Here is a 27,157-nt window from a genome sequence, read left to right as displayed (position 1 = left end):
TATGGACCATACAGAAGCATTTGACTGTGTGGATAACAACAAATTGAGGCTGACATTGAGAGGAATGGGAATCCCCGAACATTTGATTGTGGTCATGTGAAACCTACATCTAGACCTGGAAGTTGTCATATGAACAAAGTAAGGGAACACTGCATGGTTCAAAATCAAGAAAGGAGTGCTTCAAGAGTATATCCTTTCTCCATACCTTTTTAATCTATATGTGGAACAGATTATTCAGGAGTTTGACTTTAAGAAGAATGTGGCATCAGATTTGGAGGAAGACTCACCAACAACCTGCATTATGCAGATGACACAAGCTTGCTGGCTGAAAATGAGGTGGACGTGAAGCATTTGCTCCAGCAAGCAAGTCAGCATCATGATAGATATTGAAAAGATTGAGGATGCTGATAATTTTGTCTCACTTGGATCCACAATCAACACTGTTGGCATTAGCAACTAACCAAAGGGTACATTTCTCTGGCGGTTCAAATCCTCTGTCCGCTCCCTGAGAGAAGGATGAGCAGTCTCCTTGCATGTGATTCTGTCTCAGAACCTAAAGGAAGGTGGTCAGATAAAAGTCATTTCTGACTAAATGGCAGAGTAAGTAGGTGAGTGGCATACTGAGAATAATCTGTCTGTAGTTGTTTTATTTGTGCCTTTTAAAAAGAGAAATTATAAAGCATTGTTACAGGCAAAAGCATGTACGAGCTTTCATGTAATAGCTGTTAAATTTTACAGAACAGCTTGGTTATTGACACTCCACGAATTAGGAAGCAAACGAGACCCTTTAGTGCCACAAAAGATGAATTGGCTGAATTATCTGAAGCTGAAAGTGAAGGAGATGAAAAACCCAAACTCCGGAGACTATGTGACCGTTCTAATGGCTATGGGAGAACTGAATGCTTTAGAGTAGAGAAGAATCTGCTAGTTTATGGGTAAAACATTTTTAATATCTTATATAATATAATATATATTATAATATATAATCTTGATATCTTACATACATTTATTAATTAGTATCCTGTATAAAGTCACAGAAACACTATATTGTTCCCAAGTATGAATTTTATTTTACTATTGATAGAAATCTAATTTTTCATTCTATGAATTTGTGTTTAAATTCTTTTAAAAGATAGAAATCTTTGTGTTCTTGAAATAAAATGTATCTTTAAATTGGAAAAAAAATCTTTGTGTTTAAATTATAAGTGCTTCTCCAAAGTCAAACACAGTTATTTGCATATTCATTAATAACAAAATTAAGAATGTTATATAATAAAATATAGTAGAAATTCTCATACTGAAGCTCTTCATTTTACTCATGTGGTGCAGAGCTTCATTAACACGTTGCCGCAAATGATGGCAAATAAGTTTCTAAGCATGGTCATCAATTTTTAAAGTGTGCTGCAACGTGTTAAGCACATAATATTAGTAAGAATTTTTTTCAATCTTTTGGGACTTTTAACCATGGGTTATATTTTTCTTTATCAAATGGCTCAGTATTAATATACAGGTGTCTCTTTTTCTTGACTAGGTGGGGCCGATGGAGAGAGATACTCTCTCATGGTCGATTTAAAAGGCAGTTGAATGAACATGATGTGGAGATAATTTGTCGAGCCCTCTTAGCTTACTGCCTTGTTCATTACCGAGGTGATGAGAAGATTAAAGGCTTCATATGGGATCTCATTACTCCAACTGAAGATGGGCAAACACGAGAGCTACAAAATCATCTAGGTAAAAATATGACTTAATTTCTTTTAAAATTTACTTTTTGTTAACGATATTTCATATATTCTCATAAAATAATAAAGCATTAGATAAAATGTTCAACATAACCTTAACTTCCACCTCCGAATTTATGTTCAACTTCAAAATACACCAATGTTACCAGTATGGTGACTTTTACATTATTTACCAAATATGTATTGATGTACAGCTATTGACCTGATTGTATGCCTTAGGAGTCTTTCTAAATATGAATGGAAACACAGGAATCTGCACATTAAATTAAACTTTTAAAAATTCTGTTTGGTGTTAACTAACATGGTTGTGGCATAGTGCCAAGAAGCTGTGCTGCAATTCTGAAGGCGTACGGTTCGAGTCCCCCAGCTGCTCCTCAGGACAGTCTCCTCCCATGCGTTTAACTGCCTTGTCTTTATAGTGTTTTACTTCATAGATGTTATTACACATTTTCTTGTTTTAACAGGCCTATCAGCTCCAGTACCCAGAGGTCGAAAAGGGAAGAAAGTAAAGACTCAAACAAGCTCATTTGATATACAAAAAGCAGAATGGCTTAGAAAATATAATCCTGAGCAACTACTTCAAGATGAAGGCTATAAAAAACATATAAAACACCACTGTAATAAGTATGTAGAAAGATCTTTTTTAACATTTAAAATTCTTTAAAAGATTACTTTTTTGAATGTATTAATAATATTAAAGCATAATGTTTTGACTACGGAGGCAGCAGTTCTAATCTTAATATTATAGGAATCTATAAGCCAATCATAGTACCTCTTTGTCACTTTTTGTTATTAGGAGCTATTATGTCATGTAAAGACCTATAGCAAGTCAACAGACAGCAGATCTGAACCCTGTCCTGTCCGGTGTCGTCCTCCCCCCTCATCTCTGACATATGTTACATGCCATCATGATGGCTCTGACCCACAGCACCAGAGTGAAATCCTGATAATCCTATATGATACATACTGTCTTTCTTGGAGTCACTAAGGAGAAATGCCTCTTGAATGATTTAATTTTCTCTTAGTTAAATTGTAATGCCTGTTGATTTTAGAAAACCCTGTTTTAAATGTATTATCGTAGTAAGTTTCATTTTATGAGAAATAATTTCATCTGAAAATTCAGTGTAAAAATTTTTCCCCGATTTTAATGCCCTTGTTGAAATTTTTTAATGATTGATATCTTTGTGCCTCTTTTTTCATTTTCTTCCATTTTTAGGGTTTTACTACGTGTGAGAATGCTATATTATCTAAAGCAAGAAGTTATTGGAAATGAATGTCAGAAAGTATTTGATGGAGTTGATGCAAGGTAAATGAAAGAATATGTGTTTCTTCAGTACAATTACAAAGCAAGTTATTTTATCATAAATTTGCATACTCCTAGCCAGCCCACTGCTGTTGAATTGATTCCAACTCATAGTGTCTACACAGAACAGAGTGGAACTACCCTTATCTATAGGCTTTCCAAAGTTATAAGTAGGCATGTCTTAAGAAAATTTTATCATGAAATTTTATAATTGAAACTAACGTCTGTTAAGCTTAAAAATGTCATTTATTTTATTGTCTTATTGATGTGAGAAGTGTTATATTATTGGTCTGCTAACTGAAAAGTCCATGCAAACAAGATGTTCAGTCTCCTCACACATAAATTACACCCCCGGAAGCCAAATCAAGGGTTCCTGTGCATTGTTAGTGATTCTTTGTAAATTGTTTGGATTGGTTGATACTGTGTATTACCTTTAAACCATGGTAATTACATAAAATAATCCTTAAAATAGGAAATAAACTTTTAACTTCCTTTTAAAGAAAGTTCACAGTGCTTTAGAAATTAGGTTTAGATTATTAACACCTCTGAACATTTTTAAAATTTATTCATAAGGGTATATAATGCTTTTTTTTTTTTAAAGTGACATTGATGTTTGGGTCCCAGAGCCAGACCACTCAGAAGTTCCTGCTGATTGGTGGGATTTTGATGCTGATAAATCACTCCTTATTGGAGTTTTTAAGCATGGTAAGTTGGAAGTGAAGTAAAGTGGATCCTTTTGTTTTATAGTATAATCCAAATTACATCTTTATTCCTGTGACACCTTACTCTTTTTTGCAGCATTAGAATCAAACACTGCCACATGATTGTTTCTAGAAAGCATATTTAACCTACATCATTTTAACATATGCTAATGTTAGGCCAGAGAGCATATCCACCATTAGTGCCAGGAATACTTACATATTGATAGACCTATTTTCTTTGTTTCCTTTCTACATATGTAATTTCCAGGTTATGAAAAATACAACACCATTCGAGCAGACCCAGCATTATGCTTCTTGGAAAGAGTGGGGAAACCTGATGAGAAAGCAGTTGCTGCAGAACAGAGAGCAAATGATTATATGGATGGGTATGTACATTTCAAAGTCATAGATTCTTTACTTGCTCTTCAGTATAAAGCTATTCAGTGTCCATGATAGTAAGATAGTAAGAGAATTAGTAAGAGCTAATGGTGTTACAGTAAAATAGCACCCATACGCAGAGAATGATCCTGAACGAGGCTGAAATTGGAACTGCCCCTTACCTGTTCTTTTGATAAGTCCTGTCCTTTATTTTCTAATTATCTCATGGTGACTATTAAGAATATAATATTTCCCCCTTTTGTCAGTGACCCACTGAGCTGTTAAGGGCAGAATAAAAACACAACTTTGGGGTGAAACATTAACATCTTATTTTGTTTTTCTTCAGTCAGTGGTGTGACAAAGTATTCTACCTTCAGGATTAACTGAAGTGTGAAAGTGGCAAGTCTTTCTTTTGGGGGAAGTGCTGCTAGTAGATAAAATATTCTAATATGGGGGGAAAAGAGTTCTAGGGACACAAGAGGTAATAAAAGCAGGGAAAAATATTACAAAGAGAAATGTGATGTTGTGCTTAGGCTTTAAAGTCTTTATTTTTTACTAAAAGAGAGTATTATGATGTAATTATATTTGAGAATAACCTTATGTAAAAAAGACAGTAAACTTGAATGGAACACAAATTTTTAAAAACACCAATTAAAAAAAGAGTAATCTTCAGCAGTGTCCCCTTTACCTGCCATGTAACAGCTTTTACACTATGGCTTGGACTCCTGTCTCTACAGCACAGTGACTTCAAAAACTAGATTCGGAACATTTCCTTCAAAAGCCGATTCTTCCGTTAGGATTCTTTTTTGATCTACTTGAGAAAAATCTGAAATCTGTCATATTGAATTACAGCATTTATATTTTAACAGGGATGTGGAAGATCCAGAATATAAACCTGCCCCAGCTATCTTTAAGGATGACATAGAGGTATGCTTTGTGTCGTCCTTTCAAACCCTACATTTCCACTATCCTCTGTTTATTTTTTCTGTTGCATGCTTTTCCTGTGTATGTTTTCATTGTAAATCTTGTTTTTCATAAGATTAGCCAAGTCATCAACTTTGGCTGAGAAACCATGCAAATAATTATTCATAATTTGCTTCATTTTACCACCTAAGTGAATTTGATCTTATTGGCTTGATTTTGTGGGTGGAAGGAGGCTTGCCGTTGTATATGGTCCCTTTGGAACTCCTGTGTGTTGGGTTATGGTTAGCATTTAGCACTGTTAAACTTGATGCTATACACCAGAACACAGTAACAGATGGGAACTATGCCTTTATAAAAGGAATTCCTATATAAAGGGCTTTGAAATAGAGTATGGTGCTTAAAGAATTGTTTTGTGCCACCAAAGCATACTTCTAAGTGCTCTTCTTATAAAAGCCCAAAGGGAAAGTAAAATCTGGATGATAAGACAGAAAAAAATCTATAAAACTGAAGAAAGGAAGTGAGGACTTTTATAGTGTTAGTGAGAGCATAGTACAGGACTTGCTGTGATAGCTGTAAAACTCTTCTCAGCCTTGTCTTCTCATATTTTCTCTTTTTGTGATCTGGAATCACTCTTGTCAAATAGTAATATAAAGAGACACTCTAGTTACTTGCAATATAATAGAAAGAAATACCCGAATACCTCGTAAAAGGAAAAAGAAAAGATCTCTAGAAGAGAAAACTTTTGTCTAAAGTACTCTTGAATCTTAAAGATAAACCCTTCTTAAAATGAAACTAAAATCCAAGACTTAAAAACACATAAATAATTCACTGCAATTGAACTGAATGTTAGCAAATAAAATTAATTGTAAGATGAGACCATACAGAACTTCAGATCTACTGAAATAGGAAATAATATCATATTAAATAATTAAAGATATAAAGGAATTAGAAGCAAAAAGGAAAAGAATGAGTTTGAAAAATTATAATCATTTATATACAATAATCAATTTTAATTAATGTTACAACCAAAATATATATTAAGGATTGAATGATAATCTATATGATTTGTAAACTTTCTCTCAAAAAAGAATATTAATTTTTAAAATTAAAAGAAAACCTACAGTCTAAATAAAAATGTAAAATTGTGATTGAAAAAAGACTAGAGAGATATGAAAAAGAATTATATGTAACAGAATACAAAGATAACTAAATTCTAAATTTTGTAAATATATTAAGCATTCTGCTGGAGAAGCAGATTAAGATACTGTGTGAAAGAAGAAACTTTATGTAAAATATGTTATAGGGAAATTACCAAAGCATTGAATATGGTGTATGTACTAGTCAGGGAAGAGGAAGCTATACATTCACCATTTACACCCTTCAGCCTCCCCACCATGAACCCTGGCCTACTGGCTACCTAAAGTTTGTTTCCTCCCACACCTATGCACATTCACCCTCCAGGGCGTCAGGTCAAGGTTTGCTGCAGCCTTTTCCAATAAAGACGCTCAGCAGTACCCCACCTCTATCCCCAGTGGCAGGAGTACCAGGGAAAGCTGGTGGCTGTGTCTGCTTACTGAGCCTTAGAAATCTACCTGCTGTCCTGGCGCTAGACCTTGGGCAAACTTTGAAAAACTGTCTTGTGGTACAGGAACTGTGGTGAGCTCCAGACCAAGATGTAAAAACACTTTTCCTCCTGCAGTGCTTTGAACTTCTCTACAGATAAACATTGCACGAAAAACATAGTAACATTATACTAAACATCCAAAAATGTTTAAAGACCCAAACTACTAGCCACCCGCTATCAATTTTTAAGGCTGCCTATTTTTATGGGAAGAGACTGCTTCATCTTTCTCACAAGTTATATTCAAACTGCTCCTCTTTCATGCAGCCCACACATCATAGACCATTAGTCATTTTAGCAAATAACAATTGGTCTAAAGTGTGGAGGTAATGCAGAGGTGTAAAATGATAGCATGGAATTAGAAATAATTTTACTAGATTAATAATGAAGATGAAGTTGGTTTTGCAAAACTCATTCACACTTTTAAAAAGTCCAAGAATGTAGGAGGCTTTGATTTTCCCCTTACCTATATATCTTGTAGCATGTTACAATTGTCTGTTTTCTTTTAATAGGATGATGTTTCTTCACCAGGAGATCTTGTTATAGCAGATGCAGGTAAATGACATTTCTTAATGTCGCTTTATTATAAATGCAAATTTTTTTTTAACTATCAGATCCAATTTTTGTGTAGATAGGAGAGTTCTGAAAGCATATATCATAACCCAAAGATAGCACCTCTCTGGTTGTTCAAAATCCATCAGCGGCTTCATGGTAAAACGAGGGACAAACTCCTCCAGTGTGATTTAGCCTTCAAACATCAACCAGAGCTTCCCTGTGAGTCAGTTCCCAACTTCACAGCAAAGAGTGTGTGAATAAATGTAGGTGAATTTTTTTTTAATTCTATAGTGGTTTATATTTTAATCCATTTTATGTTCTCATGATGTTATGTTAACCTACAGAAATGCATAATATCACCTAGATCAGAAAATCGGTATAGAGCAGGCAAAAGGAAATTATGTAACAAGTGAAAAAAAAAAAAAAAGCATGATACTGTTTTGTCCTGGATCTCAAAATGGGTCCTCTACCACAGTAAAACAAAACATGATAAATGACTGGGTGAATAAGCAAGTCCCCTCCAAAACTGTGACATGGCACACTTTCTGGTGAGAAAGTAGATACATTCCCATGTCTTTTCCAATCCTGGAGGTGTTTGATGATAGCGACGGGATAAATGACTGGGTGGATAAGCAAGTCACCTCAAAAATTGACATGACACACTTCCTACTGAGAAAGTAGATCATTTCCCATGTCTTTTCCAAGGCTGGTGGTGTTTGATGCTGCTGCTGTTCCTACATCTACGAACAGCGATGATGTTCATTAGACTTTTGCTGTTGGCAGCTGTCTCAGAATCTAGCAAGGCTCTGTTTGAAGTCACTGTTTTTCTGACTCCTAACACCTTACTTAAAGGCACAACATTGTAATACTAGATTTTATAAGTTTGTTTCTTTGTAACATACTGACAATAATTAATTATTGGTTTTATCATTTTGACTGGTCAGATATGATTAAGAAATGATGATATGGATAATTGAAAGAAGTCCAAGCTGCATGAGGGCATTGATGAAAAACAAAGTTTCAGGAATTAACATGTTACTAATTGAATTGTTTCATCACCTGGATGCAGCATTGGAAATATTAATCTGTGCTAAGAAATTTGGGAAGATAACTGTCTAGCCAACCAATAGGAAGAGATGTATATTTGTGAAAGAAAGATTTATCTTTTTTTATAATTTCCAGAATTTGGAAATCATAGAAAAATTACCACTAATATCATATTCAATTAAGATCTTCCTTAGGGGACTTTATTTAAAGAAACTACTAGAAATTACAACCAGATTCAGAAGGGGACATGAACTAAGAATATCATTGCTGACATCCTATGAATGTTGTCTCAAAGCATAGATTGCATGATATGTACATGTGTTTTATTGACTGTGAAAAAGCATTAGCCTAAATGAATCCTGGCAGAATAGATAACATATTATAACATTTAGCATTATCTAACATTCCTCCTTTGAGGACTGAGGGATCCCTGAGCCAAGCCATCATATTTTCTGTTATTTCATATGCTTGTAAAAGTAGAACAATAAATATATACAACCAAAGACGTCCTGGTGCCTTTGAATTGTGGTGTTGGAAAACAAAGAGTATACCACAGAATTCCAGAAGTCCATCTTAGAATATATACAGCCAGAATGCTTCAATCAAGGATTTCAAAGTTAAGTATGTTCTTCAAAGGGTCCTGTCCCTAGAGAAAGGACCTCATGCTTGGTAGGAGGGTCGTGGAAAAGAAAAACCTGAATGACCTCACCTGCTACCGTGACTCAAACACAGAAGAGATTATAAGAATGACACAGGCAGTAGTGTTTCAGTTGTACATAGGGTTACTGAGTCAGAACTGACTGGGCAGCACTAACAATAATAAAACCAAAACAACCTAATGACTTTTAAAATACATTGATTCTAATTCAATCCTGTAGGCTTCAATTGTAAGTGTTTTACAGTATTAAACTTGTCCTGAATTATATTTTTTCTTTTATTTCTTTTATTTAAGTTAAGCCATTGAAATAATTTTTATAGTATCTGGAAATGCACAAGTTTTATGTCAAAGTGAAGGGCCTTTTGAATAGCCACCGCTGTAATTCTTTATATGGCAGTGGCCAGTTTATTCTGAGATGCTCTGTAAGTTCTCTATAGCTGTTTGTAATACTCAAAATATTTTTTAAGCTGTAGTTAAAGGAAACCTCTTCCTAATGAGAGAACCTTGTTGTAGTATCTGATTAGGGTTTCTTTTGATTATTGACAAAAGTTTCTTTAAACACAGATGGTCAATTGATGGAAGGTGATAAAGTTTATTGGCCTACTCAGTCAGCTTTAACAACGAGGCTGAGGCGTCTTATCACTGCATATCAGCGTACTAATAAAAACAGACAAATCCAGCAGATTGCACCCTCTTTCTCAGTGCCTACCAGTGTGTTGCAGCCTCTTTATGAAGACCCCACTGTTAATCCAAAAATGGCAGCAAAGATAGAAAGACAGCAGAGGTAAGATAATAGTACTAGATTTTTAATGTACAGTTGTTTATTTTAAATCTGTACAGATATGATTATCTTCCTTAGTGTAAATCATGTATAAGTAGAGAAATTGGTTGATGCACAGTAATTTATGCACATATAGATAGTCCCTTATTTAATATAAATATTTGTAATGAATTAAGTTACTATTTTATTTTGCATTAAAATACTTTCAGAAACTAACTTGATATGGAAAATAAGTCTATTTCTATTTTGATACAAAGGATGAACCCTTGGAATTTTAGAGGAGCAAACAGAAATGTGTACACATAATTTTGGCCCTTTGTTAATCCTGGGCCTTTGGATGTTTTCTAGGATATAAAATCATTGCTCTTGTAGCATAATCACTGCGATACAGGATTTTACTAAGTCTGAAATGCAAGATTATGGCTATCCCTACAAGCTGTACATCATTACCTTTGTATATAATATTTCTGTTACTTATGTTGCATGATAACCCCAAAATGTAGTGACCTCTATTCCAGTATCAATTTGCAATTTCTCATGATTTTGGATTGTAGTTCTGCTCCCATGTCTGGTGTTGATTATGGTACTCGGATGACTCAACGGTTTGAAATGGACTCAAGGCTGGCAGACAGTACTGGCTGCCAACTAGGCCAGTATGTTTCTAGAAGTGTCGCTACTGCCGTTTTCTTTGGAGACAGATAGGAAGGTCGGTAGGTAGACAGACAGACATTAGAGCCAGGCCAGTTTAAGGGAAAGGGAAATAAATTCATTCTGTTTCTCAGTGGGAAACGTGGCAAAGACTTTGTGGCTACCTTTAGTTAGTCTGTCAGTACTAAATTGTTCTATCTGAAATTTTATCCATCATTCTCTTAGAGAAAAAGTCCAATATCTAAAGGTTAAATTAATCTCTATTGCACCAAACACTCAGTGTAAGGTCATCATGAGTTGGAATTGACTCAGCTGCAGTGTGTTTATTCTTATGTGCTGTCTAGTCAGTTGCAACTCATAATGATCCTGTGTGGTTTTGGTTTTAGGGTTTTTTTTTCCTTTTTAAAGGATATTCTGCAGTTTTTTTGATTGAATAGAAACTATTCTTAGCCATTTACAGCTGATTATTATCAGATCCTAACCACATTTCCTTCTCTTCCCTATGTAGTTATAGATCTATATCTATTCCCTTCATTTTCCTTATCAGTTTGAAGTACATGTTACTCCCCAAAATGCAGGGTACTCTATTTGTATCATTGCCTTTTCTCTCACATCTTAAATGCCACTTTCTTGGTCACCCACGTCAGAATTTATCCTTCCATCTGCTCTCTTGTTTTGTGTGATGACTATAACAAGTGTTCAATTATACAACATAGTATGACTATGTTTGACAGTGCTTGATCTGTATGCTTAAAGCAGAGTCAGTTTGAGTCATCTATATAGCTTATCTCATGTAGTAACTGAGCGGTAAACTATTCTTATAGAATGGTTAGATGGAAGAGTAGAGTACCATTTAAAAATATACTTCCAATGAAATAAACTTGAATATTCAAATGTTTAGGTATCAGAAGAAGAAATTTTTTGTAGTCTATATTCTCTATTACTAAATACTTATTTTAACATATGGGATTTGTGTATATATATATATATATATTTTTTTTTTACCTCATTTCAAAACAGATGGACAAGAAGAGAAGAAGCTGACTTTTATAGAGTTGTATCTACATTCGGAGTGGTATTTGATCCTGATAGAGGCCAGTTTGATTGGACAAAATTTAGAGCGATGGCTCGACTACATAAGAAAACTGATGATAGTTTGGAGAAGTATTTGTATGCTTTCATGTCTATGTGTCGGAGAGTTTGTCGTCTTCCTTCCAAAGAAGGTTTGTATGTAATTTTCTCCTTTCATTTTTGTGTTTTGGTCAACATTAAGAAGCTCAAAATTTCTGAAGTGTCTAACTTATCTCTATTATAAAGAATTTCAGTACCATTTAATCCAACAGATTGGCCATTTGTCAAAAATTTAATGAGCCAAGCTGAAAGACCGCCTTTTATTTGATCCTATGATTAAAATGAGATCTATAGAGACTAAAGGTATACACTGGGTTTTCAATAAATAGTGTTTATCATTAGATTTATAATTAAAGATAGCCTGCACCTGTTTCAGGCCATGATTTTTTCAGTTACTTGTTGTGCTTCAGAGCACTAAACAATGACTTAGGATGACAGAAGAAGAATTGATGCTTTTGAACTGTGTTGGATAATAGTACTGAATAGTCCATTGAACTGTCAAAAGAACAAACAGATATGTCTTGGAGAAGGTCCAGCCAGGAATTGATGGAATAACAATTGAGGCATTTCAACACATAGGGTATAGCCCTAAAGATGCTCACTAGCTTATGCCAAGAAATTTGGAATTGAGTTACCTGGACAGCTGACAAGGGAGAGAGACATATATTTGTTAATCAATTTTTAAAAAATCTTATCCCACAGAGTACAGAAATTACTGAAAATATCATTATTAGGACATTCCAGTAAAATACTCATGAAGTTTATTTTTAAACGTTTGGAAAAACATTGATGAACTGCCAGAAATTCAAGCTGGATTCAGAAGAGCCTATAGAATGAGGGATAACATTACTGATTTCTGACAAATCTTGGTTGAAAGCAGAGAATTAGAAAGATCTTTACTTGAGTTTTGTCACCTATGTAAAGACATTTGACAGTGTGGATCATAAGTTATAGATAACATTATAAACAGTGAGAATGCCAGAATATTTACTTGTGTTCATTTAAAATTTATATTGACCCAAGAAGTAGTTATCTGAACAAAGGCAGGAAATTGATCTAATGTTAATATGGAAATACTTCGGCTAGTAGCTTATTTAGCTGTTACTATTTCCCCCTCAAAATTTCAAGAAATCCCTTGGTGCTTTTTTTTTTTTTCCCCTTGGTGCCTTTTGAGTTCACTGCTTTACTTGAGTTGCCTTAATGCAGTTTAAGAAATATAGACTGAACATTTATTTATATAGTACCGTTTAATAATTTTTATTTGTACCTTAGGAAGTTTGGACAAATATTTTTCCCTTAGATTAAGACAGATATTAACTAGTCATTGCTCATAAAGAATTTCTTAAAAGTAAATTCTTCATTATTACTTACTTTAAAAAAAAGTTTATTATTTTTGTATGTGTCTACTGTCAAATCTGACTGAATGGTGCAGGAGGAAATTGTCCCTCCTTCTCCAGCAGAGCATCTGTTGCATTTGAACCACACACCTCTGGGATTGCAGTGCAGCATTCTTGCCACCAGAGCTTACCTGTCATTACTTACTTTAAGAAAATGTAATGTACTCTTTATTTTAAATACATGTTCTCCTAATTTTAAAATATTAAAGAATTAATAGATTGTTGTTTGAATCTGCCAGCTGTTCCACAGGAGAATGATGTGAAAGTCTCCTGTGTGATTTACAGCCTTTGAAAACCCACTAGAGGATCAGCTATTTGTTGGTCTAATTCAGCAACACAGCAACATAAGGTGATCCTCAGCTGAGGGCTTTTTAAAGTTTTTGTTGTTCTTTTTGTTTAATGAGGAAAATGTATATATTTTTAAAATGCTATTTATAAATAAATAGCGAGCCGGACACATTTTCTGTTCCCCCAATTTTCTTGGCTACATTGAAGCATAATAGTCAGGAGCTAAGTCGAACATAGGCCTTCTTCACTCCTTCAGTCATGATCAAGGTTTTGACCTTGGCCACATCAATGTCATAGACCTTCACAGCTTGCTTAATCTGGTGCTTTTTAACCTTCACATCCATGGTAAGCACAAGTGTAATGTTCTGGTTTCTTCATGGCTGATTTAGGATCTGGGGAACTTGATGGTGTAGTGGTTAAGCTTGTTTTATCTAGTGGTGCTCTTTCAGGAGTATTTGCATTGCCTTTGTAGTCTTGGCGTCTTGTGCTGAGTTCAGGTGGGTAATATGTACATCTTTCCGTGGCTGTGGATGCCCTTCAGAACTTAGTCTTTACTGTCTTTTGTGCCTTTGCTCAGGCTTCATATTTGGGAGGGGCAAGGGCTTCCTTTCCCCACATCTCCCAACACCAACTTCATACAAAAGCAGCAGAAGCATATTGAGTAATACAGGGCTTCCCCTCATTTTTGCTAGTTCTCTTGTTGCCACTTGATGTTTACCAAATAGCTGGGTTAGTATTTGGTTTTGAGAAATAAATCCAAAGTAGATATTTTTCTTGTGCCTAAAACAAGAAAAAAGCAAAATTATCCATCTGCATTTGTTGTGTAGTGGACTGTTGAAGAGGCAGCACACATCCCTCGCAGTCAGCATGAGTGGCATATTTGTATTACATCTGTAAATACTGGAATAGCCCTGATTTGCATGGCAGTGGATTTACATTGCATCTGTACATAAGTTTTATGAATTAGTTGTTAGGCTTTGGGAGATTCCTTTTTGTCCATGAGCATGCTTGAAAGTATATCCATAGAAATAAATAGTTACTGCTTCTTCAATTTAATATTTTGTTCTCTTTTCAATATAGAATTAGTGGATCCAAATATTTTTATCCAGCCAATCACAGAAGAACGTGCTTCTAGAACCTTGTATCGCATTGAACTTCTAAGGAAAGTACGGGAACAGGCTCTGCGACATCCACAGTTATTTGAACGCTTAAAGCTGTGCCATCCAAGTCCAGATTTACCCATCTGGTGGGAATGCGGCCCTCATGATAGAGATTTGCTTATTGGAGCTGCTAAACATGGAGTTAGCCGAACAGACTATCATATTCTCCGTGATCCTGAGCTATCATTTATGGCAGCACAAAGGAACTACAGTCAAAATAAGATGGCTCATTCCAGGACTTCTACCCCACTTTTACAGCAATATCAAGTAGCACTTTCAGCTTCCTCTCTTACCTCTCTCCCTAGACTTCTAGATGCTAAAGGTATAATTCTAGATGATGTGAAAGTTAAAAGTGAAAACCTTAAAGAAGAGCCTCAGTCTTCTGAAGAAGAATCTTTATCTTCTGAGGAAACCAAGACACTAATAAAATCTGAGCCAGTCAGTCCAAAGAATGGTGTTTTACCACAGGCTACTGGAGATCAGAAATCTGGTGGGAAAGGAGAAACAGAAAGACGCATGGTTGCAGCCAGAACCGAACCCCTAACTCCAAACCCACCATCTAAGAAACATCGGGTCCACAAAAGACGGTCAGAATGTAGTTCAGATTCCGATTCGGATTCTGACAGGTCATCATGTTCTTCCAGATCGTCTTCCTCCTCCTCTTCCTCTTCCTCTTCTTGTTCCCACTCACGATCAGGCTCTAGTTCTTCCTCCTCTTCATCTTGTTCTTCAGCTTCGTCATCTTCCTCCTCTTCTTCCTCCTCATCTTCCTCTTCATCATCCTCAGAAGAGAGTGACAGTGAAGAAGAGGAAGTCCAAAAACGAGGTATGTACTTAAAAATATATTTTGCCCTTCTTCAGACAAAATTCCAAACGGAAAGGACAATTAGATGAGTGTGTTTAACATTGTTAGCTTAAAATTCATATGTATGCATTGTTTAAGAGATGGACACTGTATAGGAAACTGGAAGTACTGGTACCTATTCCTTTTCACTGCCAGAATTGAACAAATGGATTAGCCAGCCGTAATTACAGGTTTCACAGAACAATTTTTTCTATGATTGCCTCAAATTTAGTATTAAATATTAGATGAAATACTCTCCAGATTAGCACAAGCCTGGTTTGGCACTCATCCAAAGAAGACCAGGATTGGAAACTCCATCTTATCAGCAGTAGTAGTATTAAGTGGTCCTGTTCGCATGTGTCCCGCAATTTATAGACAAGGAAAGTGAGACCACATTAAGAATCCTCTATCACAAATCCATAGGCCTAAATTCCAAGATTGCCAAAGGGACATGTCCAATTTCAAGTCATTTAGGGTACCATGGTATCCCCATCAAGTATATATTATCTTCACTGTTCAGATACATTTCAGTCAGGAGTTATTTTTTTTTTTTATTAAGACAGCGTTGCTTGTTTTCACCTGTGTAAAAGGAACACATGTAGGAAGTTCACTGAGGGTCGTACTTTCAGGAAGAAGAGAATGCTTTTTTAAAAAAATGTTACCCTCCTTAACATCATTTACTTTGCATTTGCACTAATTTTAAATTGAACAATTATTCTATCGTGTTCTAAGTTACAGTTTTCATCTTTCATTTTTTACTTTTAAATATACGTGTGTGTGTGTGTGTGTGTGTGTGAAATTATTTTACACAGTCTTGTGCAATCATTGTTCTTAGCAGAAGGTACCCCTCACATGAAAGCCTTTGACGAAGAGAGTATTGCATCACTGAGCACTACCCAGGATGAGACTCAGGATAGCTTCCAGATGAACAATGGGGCACAAGAGTCTGCTTACATCTTACAAGGTGGATATATGCTTGCAGCATCATATTGGCCAAAGGTAAGTGAGTAATTATTGATCAGTTAATCAGTTTTTTAAGTATTATATTACGAGTACTAATATTCTTTAAAAAAAAAATAAGTCATTGAAAAATTTAGGGTGGCATTTATTACTATCAACTGGGTTGTAAAACCCTGTCAGTGCCATCAAACTCTGAATTGAACGGGAGGATGTGGCCCATCGTGCTCCTGTGAAGTAGCTTGTGAATTCAGATCACCAGGGAAGCACCACCTTTGGGTCAGCAGCGCTACTCAGTACAGACTGTACCACCTAAGCAGGGACTACCCAGTGTGGATGTTTCTCGAGATAACCATAAGATGTTTCAAAAAGGTCACTACACATGTTAACATTAAAGATAAAAACAAAACATGTTAGCCAATCATAGGCTTTTTTGTTAAAGAGATTGTTTCTTTTTTACATTTTTATTTTATATTGGTTTGCTTACAAAGTTGTAAGCTTTATGTTGCACACTGTCCTTCATTCACATTGTTTCATGCAGTCATTCCCATTAGTCCTCTTTGAACCATGTCCACCATTATCCTGTCTTTCCATATCCCATATACCTATCTCTCCCTCTCACTCACTTTTAAAGTTGTTTTTTTGTTTTTGTTTTTGTTTTTTTAAACCTTTTTTAAATTTATTTTTATTTTATTATTTTCACATATACTGTCAAATCAGATCTGACTGGTACAGGAGGAGATTGCCCCCTCCTTCTCCAGCAGAGCATCTGGTGGATTTGAACCACATACCTCTGAGATTGCAGTGCAGTGTCTTGCCACTAGGCCACCAGAGCTCCCTCACTTTTAATGTTTTTTTTAAAATTTTCATTGTTGCACAATTTCTTCCCCCTTCCCTCCCCACAGTGCACCCCTTCTTCCAGATTGTTGTCATACATACAATACCTAAACCAGTATTCCTTTCAGACAGTATTCATTATCCATTCTTTTCCCATTCTCTCCCTACCCCACACCCCCATCTGTGTCCTGTTTTATAACAGGAATGTTATGCACTTTGTCCTTTTGTGATTGAGTCATTCCACTCAGCATAATGTCCTCTAGTGTCCGTCCAGTTGTGTAGTTTTACAAGTTCATTGGTTTTTGAAGCTGCATAATATTCCATTGTGTGAATGAACATTCCATAGTTTTTCTATGAATTCCTTTATTGATGGTTACATGGGTTGCATCCATCTCTTTGCTATTGTGAATAACACAACAATAAACATTGATGTGCAAACATCTGTTTGAGTCTTGGCTCTGTTCTATTTAGATCATTTTCCAAGTAGTGGTATTTCTATCTTCATCTTTTTTTTTTTTTTTTAAATTTTGTGTGTGTGCTGTCAAATTGGATTCGACTGGTACAGGAGGAGATTATCCCTCCTTCTCCAGCAGCGCATCTGGTGGATTCAAACTGCTTACCTCTGGGATTGCAGTGCAGCTTCTTTCCACTAGGCACCAGAGCTCCCTCTATTTTCATCTTTTTTGAACAAGCACCAGACTACCTTCTGTAGTGACATTTTACATTTTTAACGGCAGTGAAGAAGAATTGCAATCTTTCCACACCCTCGCCAGCTCTTGTTGTTTGCTGGAATGTTAAACTTTGCTGATTTTGTTGGGGGACAAGATATTTTAACTGTGTTTCCTTGAAGGCATTGTAACATAGGACCTAAAGTTCATTTTAGCATGTATATGTTCAGTGACTGAAAAAGTTATGGTTGAGTTACTATAATCCTTTTTCTAGTATGTTGAAGATTTTTTAAAAAATTTTTTAAAGTACATTTTTTAAATTTATATTCATTTCAATGAAAATTTACAGAGACTTTGTATTTCTATTTATTCACTGTTGCACTTTTCTTCCTTCCCAACCCTCCCCACCTAGTACACTACCAGAAGGTGTAGAAAAGTAAAAGAAAAATTCTTTCATTGTTGTAAAATAATGTAAAGCCCGCCCCCCAGGTCCACTCCACTATACAGCCTTCACTTTGGACTCCTGTCATGACAAAAATACCTAATAATTTTCCCTCTTAAACAGTTTTCTCCCTTATCTGTTTCAATGCAGTTATACATTTTTGAACCCATCCTTCTCAGACTCCTCCCAACACCATGCAGTATTTGTCCTTTTGTGACTGAGATACTTCACTCAACATAATGTCCTCCAGGGTCACCCATTTTGAATAATATTGCATGAGTTCCTTGTTTTTCAATGCAGCGTAGTATTCTGTTGTATGAATATACCACAGCTGCTCTATCCATTTGTTTGTTGATGGGCACTTGCTATTGTGAACAAAGCATGATAAACATGGGTGTGCATCAGATTTTTAATATTATGTCTATATACAAAGTAATAATTCCTTTTACTATGTAATACAAAATAAAATTTTAATGTTTACTTATAAATGTTTTAAAATTTAAAGCAAATGTAATTTAAAACTTAGCATTTGTGTCTTTGAACTAGTAAATTTTTCCATTTCCTCTGAATTAACAATTAAGAAATACTGTAAAGATGCTCAGCTTTAACAATGAAATAATGTTGTATACCATCAAGTTGAGATCAACTCATAGCTGAACCACCAGCGGATTTTCAGAGGTATTTAATCGCTAGGAGACTTCCCATCTTTCTTCTGTGTAGCCCTTGGCAAATTCTAACCCTGTACCCTTGGGTTGACAGCACAGTCTTGTCATGACATTAGCAAAAAAGCAGTAACGTGGATGCTTGCAGTTATCTAGAACGGTGATAAGTAATATCTTAAAGGTACATGTCAGAAGAATACAGAGTATAGTTTTTATGAGAAAGATAAAGTGTTATGTTTTAGAGTAGATTTATTTATAACAAAATATAAAGAAAGATTGTATGTTAAATTGTTTCTAGTGCTTCTGTCTTTAGAAGTAAAATTGGGAAATGTTGAGATTGAAGGAGACTTTAATCTTTTATAGCTTTCTGGTTTTTATAGGAAAGCTATTTTACTACTTTTTTTTATTATTTAAAAAATGGAAGCATAGAAACTGTCTTTATAATTTTGAACCTCACAAAATGTAATTTGTTCCTAAATAATAATCTGATTTTATGTATAAGGTAAATTATGTGTGGGTTCCTTGATCCCCAAAGTTCTGGCCTAATTTGGAAATTATAATTTGCAATTGCCTAATTCTTCAGGATCGTGTGATGATCAACCGGTTGGACAGTATTTGTCAAACAGTTCTGAAAGGGAAGTGGCCTTCGGCTAGAAGAAGTTACGATGCTAATACGGTGGCTTCTTTCTACACTACAAAACTGCTGGACAGTCCAGGAGCAGCTACAGAATACAGTGAGCCCAGTGTACCCACTCCGTCAGGTGCAAGCGTTAAAGAAGAACGTGACCAGTCACCACAGATGTCAAAGGTGAAGAAGCATGTACGAGAAAAGGAGTTTACAGTGAAAATCAAAGACGTATGTTTCCTTTTATTGCCCTAGGACCTGATTGCGATTGCGGTGTGCAGCATGCTTTTCCTGCAGATGGCTGCCTGCTCTTACTCTTACTTCCTTCATAGACTTGGGTTTATTTTTCTAGTGTTCGGATTGGTTTCTTTTTTTATCTCAGGTTATTGAACTGGAGTATTTTGCTAGTGGCATCATCACTAAATGTTTCTCTCCTTAATACTTCTCAAAGTAGTACTTCTGCTGTTCCAGATGCTTTCTTAAACAATCTGACATATGCTAACCAAGCTGGTAATTTTTTTATAATACTTAAATGCTATATTAGTGCATTCTCTGTGTTTTAAACATTTAGCATACACAGTTATTAGTAACAATTCCATTTTTAATGAGATTCTTTAAAGATGAAATAGTAAGTGTCCACACTATGGGTAGCATCCTCTAAAATCCCGTCTCAGTGAGGTATGTAGAGATTTATGTCTACAGCTGAGTGTGTTCAGATGTACAGTGTGGTTATGTGCCACTAAGTTGAAACCAACTCATAATTGACCACCAGGTTTTCAGAGGCAGTAAATCTCACAGTAGGAGATTCCCCATCCTGCCATGAAGGAGCTGTTGATTTAAACGAGGTACCTTTGGGTTGGCAATGCAACTCGTTACCACTATGTCATTAGAGAAGATTGAAATTTTCATGTTACACTATATAATATTTACAGTGTCCGGATTTCCCCCTCATTTACCATAGGGAATTTAATATTCATTCTAGAAATTGGTTAAAATATTAGCTTCAATTGATTTCTTAACAAGAATTTGATTAGTGTTTTAGGGTTTTTACTTCATTCCTTAAAAATAAGAAAAAGATTCTCTTAACATCCTACAATAAGGTTTAACATTTCCTTTCATAATAACAGGAAGGTGGTTTGAAATTGACGTTTCAGAAGCAGGGGCTTGCTCAGAAGAGACCGCTGGACAGTGAAGATGGAGCCCTCGGCCAGCAGCAGTACCTCACCCGCCTTCGCGAGCTTCAGAGCGCATCAGAGACTGGCCTTGTCAATTTCCCAAAATACATGCCAGCATCAGGTGAATATGCAAGTAAAAAGAGGTTTTTTTCTTTTCTTTTGAATAAAAATTTATAAATCACAATTGATTTTTCTTTTAATCATGCAGACATTTTGTTTTGTAACATTAATGACCATTGATAAATATAATTAATTACAGAGTCTAGTCAAACTCTTACTATATATTGCCTTTCCCTTTGTCCAGCTTATTTATTAATTTTTACACACTTTTCCTTTCCTTCTCATTCCTGTTAATTTTCCAAATTGATTCTGCCTGTTGGTAAAAAAATAATGTTAGTATATAGTAGTCCTTACAATTTCCAGATCCTCTTTATAAGGCTCCTCTAATAAAAATACAATTGCCCTTTAATACTGCGTAAGTCTGTAAATTAATCAGTATTATTTTATTTTAGCTTTTAAATCTTAATGTGTGTAGAAGCTATGAATAAGACATTTTAAAGTATACAAGGCAATTTCATTTGCAGTGGATGACGTTATATTTTTAGCTTTATATAGCTAAAAGTTTAAATTATTTCAACATGGAAGCAAATGCATAATTTAAAAGCAAACACTAAAATTATGAAGCAATGACATTTGGTAGAATATTTTTAAATTACACATTTTATAAAATTTTTAGAGGTCATATAATCCAACTAGCTATAGGTTACAAGAACTGTTTATAGGGGAGCTCTGTTGGCCTAGCGGTGAGAAGCTACACTGCAATCCCAGAGGTGAGCAGTTCAAATCCACTAGATGCTTTGTTGGAGAAGAAGGGGCAATCTCCTCCTGTACCAGTCAGATTTGTTTTGATAGTACACACACACACACACACACACACAATAATAATAATAATTTTAAAAAAGAACTGTTTATAGTTAATCTCTAAAAGATTAATTGAAGTACCAGGATCTCACTGGATTAAGTAACCCTGAATCATGAGAAGATGTAATTGTCATAACACTTGTCATTTCTTCTTATTAGAAAGCAAAAATCTGCCTTTTATCCATTCTTCCCAGTACGCAGATTCTGTCTTGAAAAGCAACCCATTGTATTCCTATATGATGAATTTTTCATTTTGGAAGTTACCATGTCTGTGTTTGGGATTATTATTCTTTTAATCTTTTGAAAGTTTTAGTTAAGAAATAGTAATATCTTCATTTGAGCTAAGAAATATTAGATACCTACTTGATGTTACATGCTGCTTAGCCATCCAGTAGTACATCCCAAGTTTATTTCTTTACTGTTTTCTATTCTGGTCTCGTGTCCTTACATTTTACTACCTAGAATTGAGATTGCTGCCTTCTCAATGTTAGGGAGCACTGGTGACAATCCAAAGGCACAAGGTTCGAATCCACCAGCTGCCCTGCAAGAGAAAGATGAGCAATGTCCTGTAACAACTCAGGATTAGCTGAGGCTTAACGTGTGGACAGTAGAGCACTAATGCCCCAAAATGCAACTGTTGAATTCTTTTATAATCTTCCCTTTTCATGAAGTCAAGGATTCTTTTTCCATATTCTAATAAGTATTGCTACTTGGCAGTACTTGGAAAATTTCAGAATTCCTCTTATGTATGTATATATGATATTCCTACAGATTGTAGAGATAATATCTTATTTGGTCCTTCTTAATTGATTACTTTTTCCAGTGCTACAGTTAATACTTTTATGTTATAAGTTGTTTAGAGTTCCTGTTTCATGTATTTATTAATAATCAGTGTAATTTTCCAGTTGTTAAGATTTTGTCAGTCATGCATACATTGTAATTCAAATATGCACATTCTTTTATTACTAAATTATAAACCCCTAAAATTTCTTTTATAAAATATTTAGCATCTCAAGCATAATATTCTACAGAGTTGTTGTTTAAGCATTATATCTTATTTGTCTTAATAACTGCAAATGTGAAATTAGTTTTATCTTACTCTGTGACAAATTTGTTATCAATTTTTAAAACTGTATTTTCTTGTTTGGGAAATTGGGATGGTGTAGGATGGAAGTGTCATATAAATCAAATGAAACAACATATATAAAGTGGCTTGTATGGAACATGGAATATAAGTAGATAATAGGCAGGAATTAAAAATAAACAGTTTATAATTAAATGTTATGATAGTTAAATTCTAAATTTTTATGGTTTTGTATCTTTGTGTACCCTCTGAATTATATATAAAAACACTGACAATAATAATTTCTGGATTATAATAAGAGAAAATTTAGTGATCCCAATCTATAAATTACCTGGAATCTTTGGGAAAGGATGATAGCACTAACTAGCAAAACTTAATATTGTATTAACAGAATTCTGTTTACTTGGTATTTTAACTTTGTGCCAGACACTTTGTATTTGTGATTTAATTTCTGGAAGCTGGCTGAATAATACCTATGTTTTTGATTGTTTTCTTTTTCATGCTTACAGATAGCACTTTCCTTTCCTAAATCACAGTAGTTGAATAAACACCTGAAATTACATCCTTGAGATAAGTCTTCTTAAGCTTTAAACCTGGAGTTTCATCTTCTGCCTTATTTTGACTCATTTATTAGTTTACTTTAGCTAGCAAAGAATACCCACCCTAAGCATTGTGTTCTAAAAAGAACTGTCTGCCTGGATGCTCGCTTCAGCAGCACATGTACTGAATTTGCAGTGTGAAAGAGAATATTAGCATGGTTCCTGCTTATGGGTGAAACACATTCTTGAAGCATTCCAAATTTTTACTGTATAGCATTTGCCCAAGGATAACGCCCTGATGGCAGGAGATTAGGGGAAATAAGAAGTCAATAAGAAATTTGCTGTTACATGGTGAATGTCATAAACATTACAAAACGAAGTATCTGTGAATGGCTGAATGAAAAATCCAATTGTTTTAGAAATTGTTACTCAACTCACAGTTTAAAAAGCTGACTATATTAAGGTCAAATTGACAAACAGCAACTTAAAATACTAGAATGAAACTTCTTGTTGTTATGTGCCATTGAGTCGCCTGCAACTTATAGTGACCCTGTGTATAACAGCCCTAATACTTGCTTTATCCTGTGCCAATCACACTGCCTCGGACACACCTGTCCCCATTACCCCAGTCACTGAATCTGTCCATCTTTTTGAGAGGGTCTTCCCCTTCTGTGCTGTCCCTCCACCCTCCCAAGCATGACATCCTTCTCCAAGGACTATTCCTGCCTTGTAACATGTCAGACAAAGCTTCAGAATCCTTGCCTCCAAGGAGCAGCCTGTTCTCACCATCTCTAGGACAAATTTGTTTGTTCTAGCAGTCCATGATACATTCAATGCTCAGAATGAAACTTAGCAATACATTTATGTTAATGAAGAAGTAACAATTCAAAAAAAGGAGGATAGGAATAGTTGTAAAAGTTGAAGAAAGTAATTGGTGTCAATGAATTGTGTATATAGAATGGATTAATTAGTCTATATTCAGTGCATATTCTCAACAAATAATTCAAGAGTTTTTTACATCTCCATGAGTTTATCAAGATTCTGACCTTTTGAGTTATTTCTTTGTGGGTTCAAACTACAAGCCTTTTGGCTAATAGTTGAGCCAGTAGTTGGGGCTTTTAGGCGTTCACTAGAAAGAAGCTATTTCAAATGTTGTTAATATTAACATTCAAGATAAAGAAATTTTATAAAGTAGATTAGGCTAAATTTCCATTTGAATTCTAGTTTAAAATTACAGTAATATTTTGAAAATCACTTCTGTTAATACATATTTTAAACAAAGAGTGACCAAATTAAGCTATGTATGCACTACATAAATAATTAGTTCTCTTTTTCTGATAAACTAGCATAGCACTGAGAAGAAAAAAATTGAAAACACTGTCTCTGAGTTTCAGTTGATAAGTTAAAACTGTATATTAAAATATTAGATAATACATTGTTGTTGTTGCTGTTAAGTGCTGTTGAGTCGCAGGCAACTCATAGCGATGCTATGAAGGAGAGTCCTTGACGCTAGATAATATATTAAATAATATTAAAAGATTATCATTCTTTACATTTTTAAGTGAGAAATGGGAGAAATGCGTTTATTTTAACAATTGCTTAAATTATGATATTTATGAACTAACTTCCATCTGATAAGAATAAGGATTACTTTTCATTTTTTTTTAGAACTATACTTTTGTCATTCATTATATTACATTTTTTTCTTTGATCAGGTACTTCCATTCAGCCAGCCCTTGGTGCCAATGGAATGGTATTAGACAACCAGCCTATAGTCAAAAAAAGACGGGGAAGAAGGAAGAATGTAGAAGGTGTTGACATTCTCTTTTTTAATAGAAACAAACCACCTAATCATGTAAGTAAAGCAGTAATTAAAAAGTACTGTCTCTCAAGCAGGATAGCTCACAGGCAGGCATAGAGGAGAAAGAAGGAAAAAACATTTACATAAAATTTTCATGTTTTTTCCACAGGTTACTCTAGGTATAACCACCTCACAAATTGCTACAGGGATGAATCCAGCTCTTTCCTATACTCAACCTCAAGGAATACCTGATACGGAAAGTCCAGTGCCAGTTATTAACCTCAAAGATGGGACTAGGCTTGCAGGTGATGATGCACCGAAGAGAAAGGACTTTGAAAAATGGCTTAAGGAGCACCCAGGTTATGTGGAAGACTTAGGAGCTTTTATTCCTGTAGGTGACATCTTCAAATTCTTGTTATATTTGATGTGGATGACTTGTCAGACTTAAAATTGTGAAACATGACTTCTCTTCTGTTTATTCTAAATAATTCTTCTTCCATAGATTTAGGAAAATTATAGAAAAAATAATTACCATCTTCCCCATGGGACAGTAAAGCTTTTTCCGGTTTTCTAGTCATGGCAGTGTTTGAATAAACATCAAATCCTGAAGAATAAAACTGCTAATCCTTTCCCTCAGGCAGTTTATAGAAAAGTAATGAGGGTTGATCATGGTTGACATTTATTGAGACTTTAGTTCTGGCATTATGCTTAGCCTTTTATTCTATTAATTAATAATAGTCCTATGAAGTGGCATTATCATAACCACTTACAGATCATGAAATTGAAATCTAAAAATTTTAAGTAAATAGTTCAAGGTCACATTGCTAATAGATTGTAATTTCAGAGTCCACACTACTGTTCTAGATTCATAGAGTTTAAGTATTTGTAACCTGTTCTTCAAGCTAAAGGAATATGACTTTGTTTCTCCAGATACATAATGAATTTATATTGCTCAAAGATAAGAAACATTTAATTTGTATTCCCCAAATGCTACTTACTGAACTCTTCTAAGCATGTGCCTCCTTTCTCCTACAGAGAAACCGATGTTTGATTTGTAGTCTTTTGCTATAAGATGCTGATGTACCCGATTTTATGACAGCAATCCTAGCACTTCTGTGTATTTTATAAGATAAAAGAGTAAAGACATTTATTCTTTATACAGTGCAGCTTCCAGGCTGTCCTTTCTGCCTCCAGTTATTGTTGTTAGGTACTGTCACCAATAGGAAGATTAAACAGGTAACTTCATCAAATGTTAAAAAAATAATGGACAATTTTTCTTCAGTTATCTACTTAGTAACCTTGGGACTAAATTAGAAAACTGAATTGTATCTAAGAAATGATGAGACTGGTTGCAAATAACTATAAACTGCAAACACTGCTTTGTTACCATTTGTAGAAGTTACAGAACAGAATATGATGGAAGAGTAGTTTTATTGTTATATTGGTTCTCACTGTGTCTCTGCCACTGCCACTTGCTGCTTGTATAACTTTTGTTTCCCTTTTGTAAAATAAAAGTAATACTTTAATATTTTTTAAGAATACATGAGAAGAGATCACAGAACTGTAACTAAAAAGAAAATAAAGAGTAACAATTAACATAAATTTTAAATTCTGTTAGAGAAGGCAGGGAACTCATAATGATCCTGTGTGGTTTTGGTTTTAGGGTTTTTTTTTCCTTTTTAAAGGATATTCTGCAGTTTTTTTGATTGAATAGAAACTATTCTTAGCCATTTACAGCTGATTATTATCAGATCCTAACCACATTTCCTTCTCTTCCCTATGTAGTTATAGATCTATATCTATTCCCTTCATTTTCCTTATCAGTTTGAAGTACATGTTACTCCCCAAAATGCAGGGTACTCTATTTGTATCATTGCCTTTTCTCTCACATCTTAAATGCCACTTTCTTGGTCACCCACGTCAGAATTTATCCTTCCATCTGCTCTCTTGTTTTGTGTGATGACTATAACAAGTGTTCAATTATACAACATAGTATGACTATGTTTGACAGTGCTTGATCTGTATGCTTAAAGCAGAGTCAGTTTGAGTCATCTATATAGCTTATCTCATGTAGTAACTGAGCGGTAAACTATTCTTATAGAATGGTTAGATGGAAGAGTAGAGTACCATTTAAAAATATACTTCCAATGAAATAAACTTGAATATTCAAATGTTTAGGTATCAGAAGAAGAAATTTTTTGTAGTCTATATTCTCTATTACTAAATACTTATTTTAACATATGGGATTTGTGTATATATATATATATATAT

The 27,157-nt window shown here is 34.7% G+C and overlaps 1 protein-coding gene across 2 annotated transcripts in view; it reads left to right on the top strand.

The window, feature by feature from the left end:
• CHD9 (chromodomain helicase DNA binding protein 9) overlaps positions 1-27,157 on the top strand; it is a 164,533-nt gene that overhangs the window by 124,132 nt on the left and 13,244 nt on the right. Inside the window, exons 21-36 of one of the 2 annotated variants that reach the window (XM_006897101.1) lie at positions 739-935; positions 1,532-1,731; positions 2,204-2,363; positions 2,956-3,045; positions 3,644-3,747; positions 4,012-4,129; positions 4,991-5,048; positions 7,179-7,221; positions 9,491-9,710; positions 11,376-11,578; positions 14,252-15,157; positions 16,014-16,174; positions 19,325-19,549; positions 20,494-20,662; positions 24,801-24,940; positions 25,056-25,277. In XM_006897101.1, the coding sequence (XP_006897163.1) occupies positions 739-935; positions 1,532-1,731; positions 2,204-2,363; positions 2,956-3,045; positions 3,644-3,747; positions 4,012-4,129; positions 4,991-5,048; positions 7,179-7,221; positions 9,491-9,710; positions 11,376-11,578; positions 14,252-15,157; positions 16,014-16,174; positions 19,325-19,549; positions 20,494-20,662; positions 24,801-24,940; positions 25,056-25,277 (3,216 nt within the window). Of the gene's footprint in view, positions 1-738; positions 936-1,531; positions 1,732-2,203; positions 2,364-2,955; positions 3,046-3,643; positions 3,748-4,011; positions 4,130-4,990; positions 5,049-7,178; positions 7,222-9,490; positions 9,711-11,375; positions 11,579-14,251; positions 15,158-16,013; positions 16,175-19,324; positions 19,598-20,493; positions 20,663-24,800; positions 24,941-25,055; positions 25,278-27,157 lie in introns of both variants that reach the window. The other variant, XM_006897100.1, reaches the window with a different exon arrangement.

The sequence above is a fragment of the Elephantulus edwardii genome, unplaced genomic scaffold (assembly GCF_000299155.1).
Source record: "Elephantulus edwardii isolate Elephantulus edwardi_28Jun2011 unplaced genomic scaffold, EleEdw1.0 scaffold00201, whole genome shotgun sequence".
NCBI lineage: Eukaryota > Metazoa > Chordata > Mammalia > Macroscelidea > Macroscelididae > Elephantulus > Elephantulus edwardii.
Note: the sequence above shows the minus strand (reverse complement) of the source record. Positions and strands in the feature narration are given on the sequence as shown.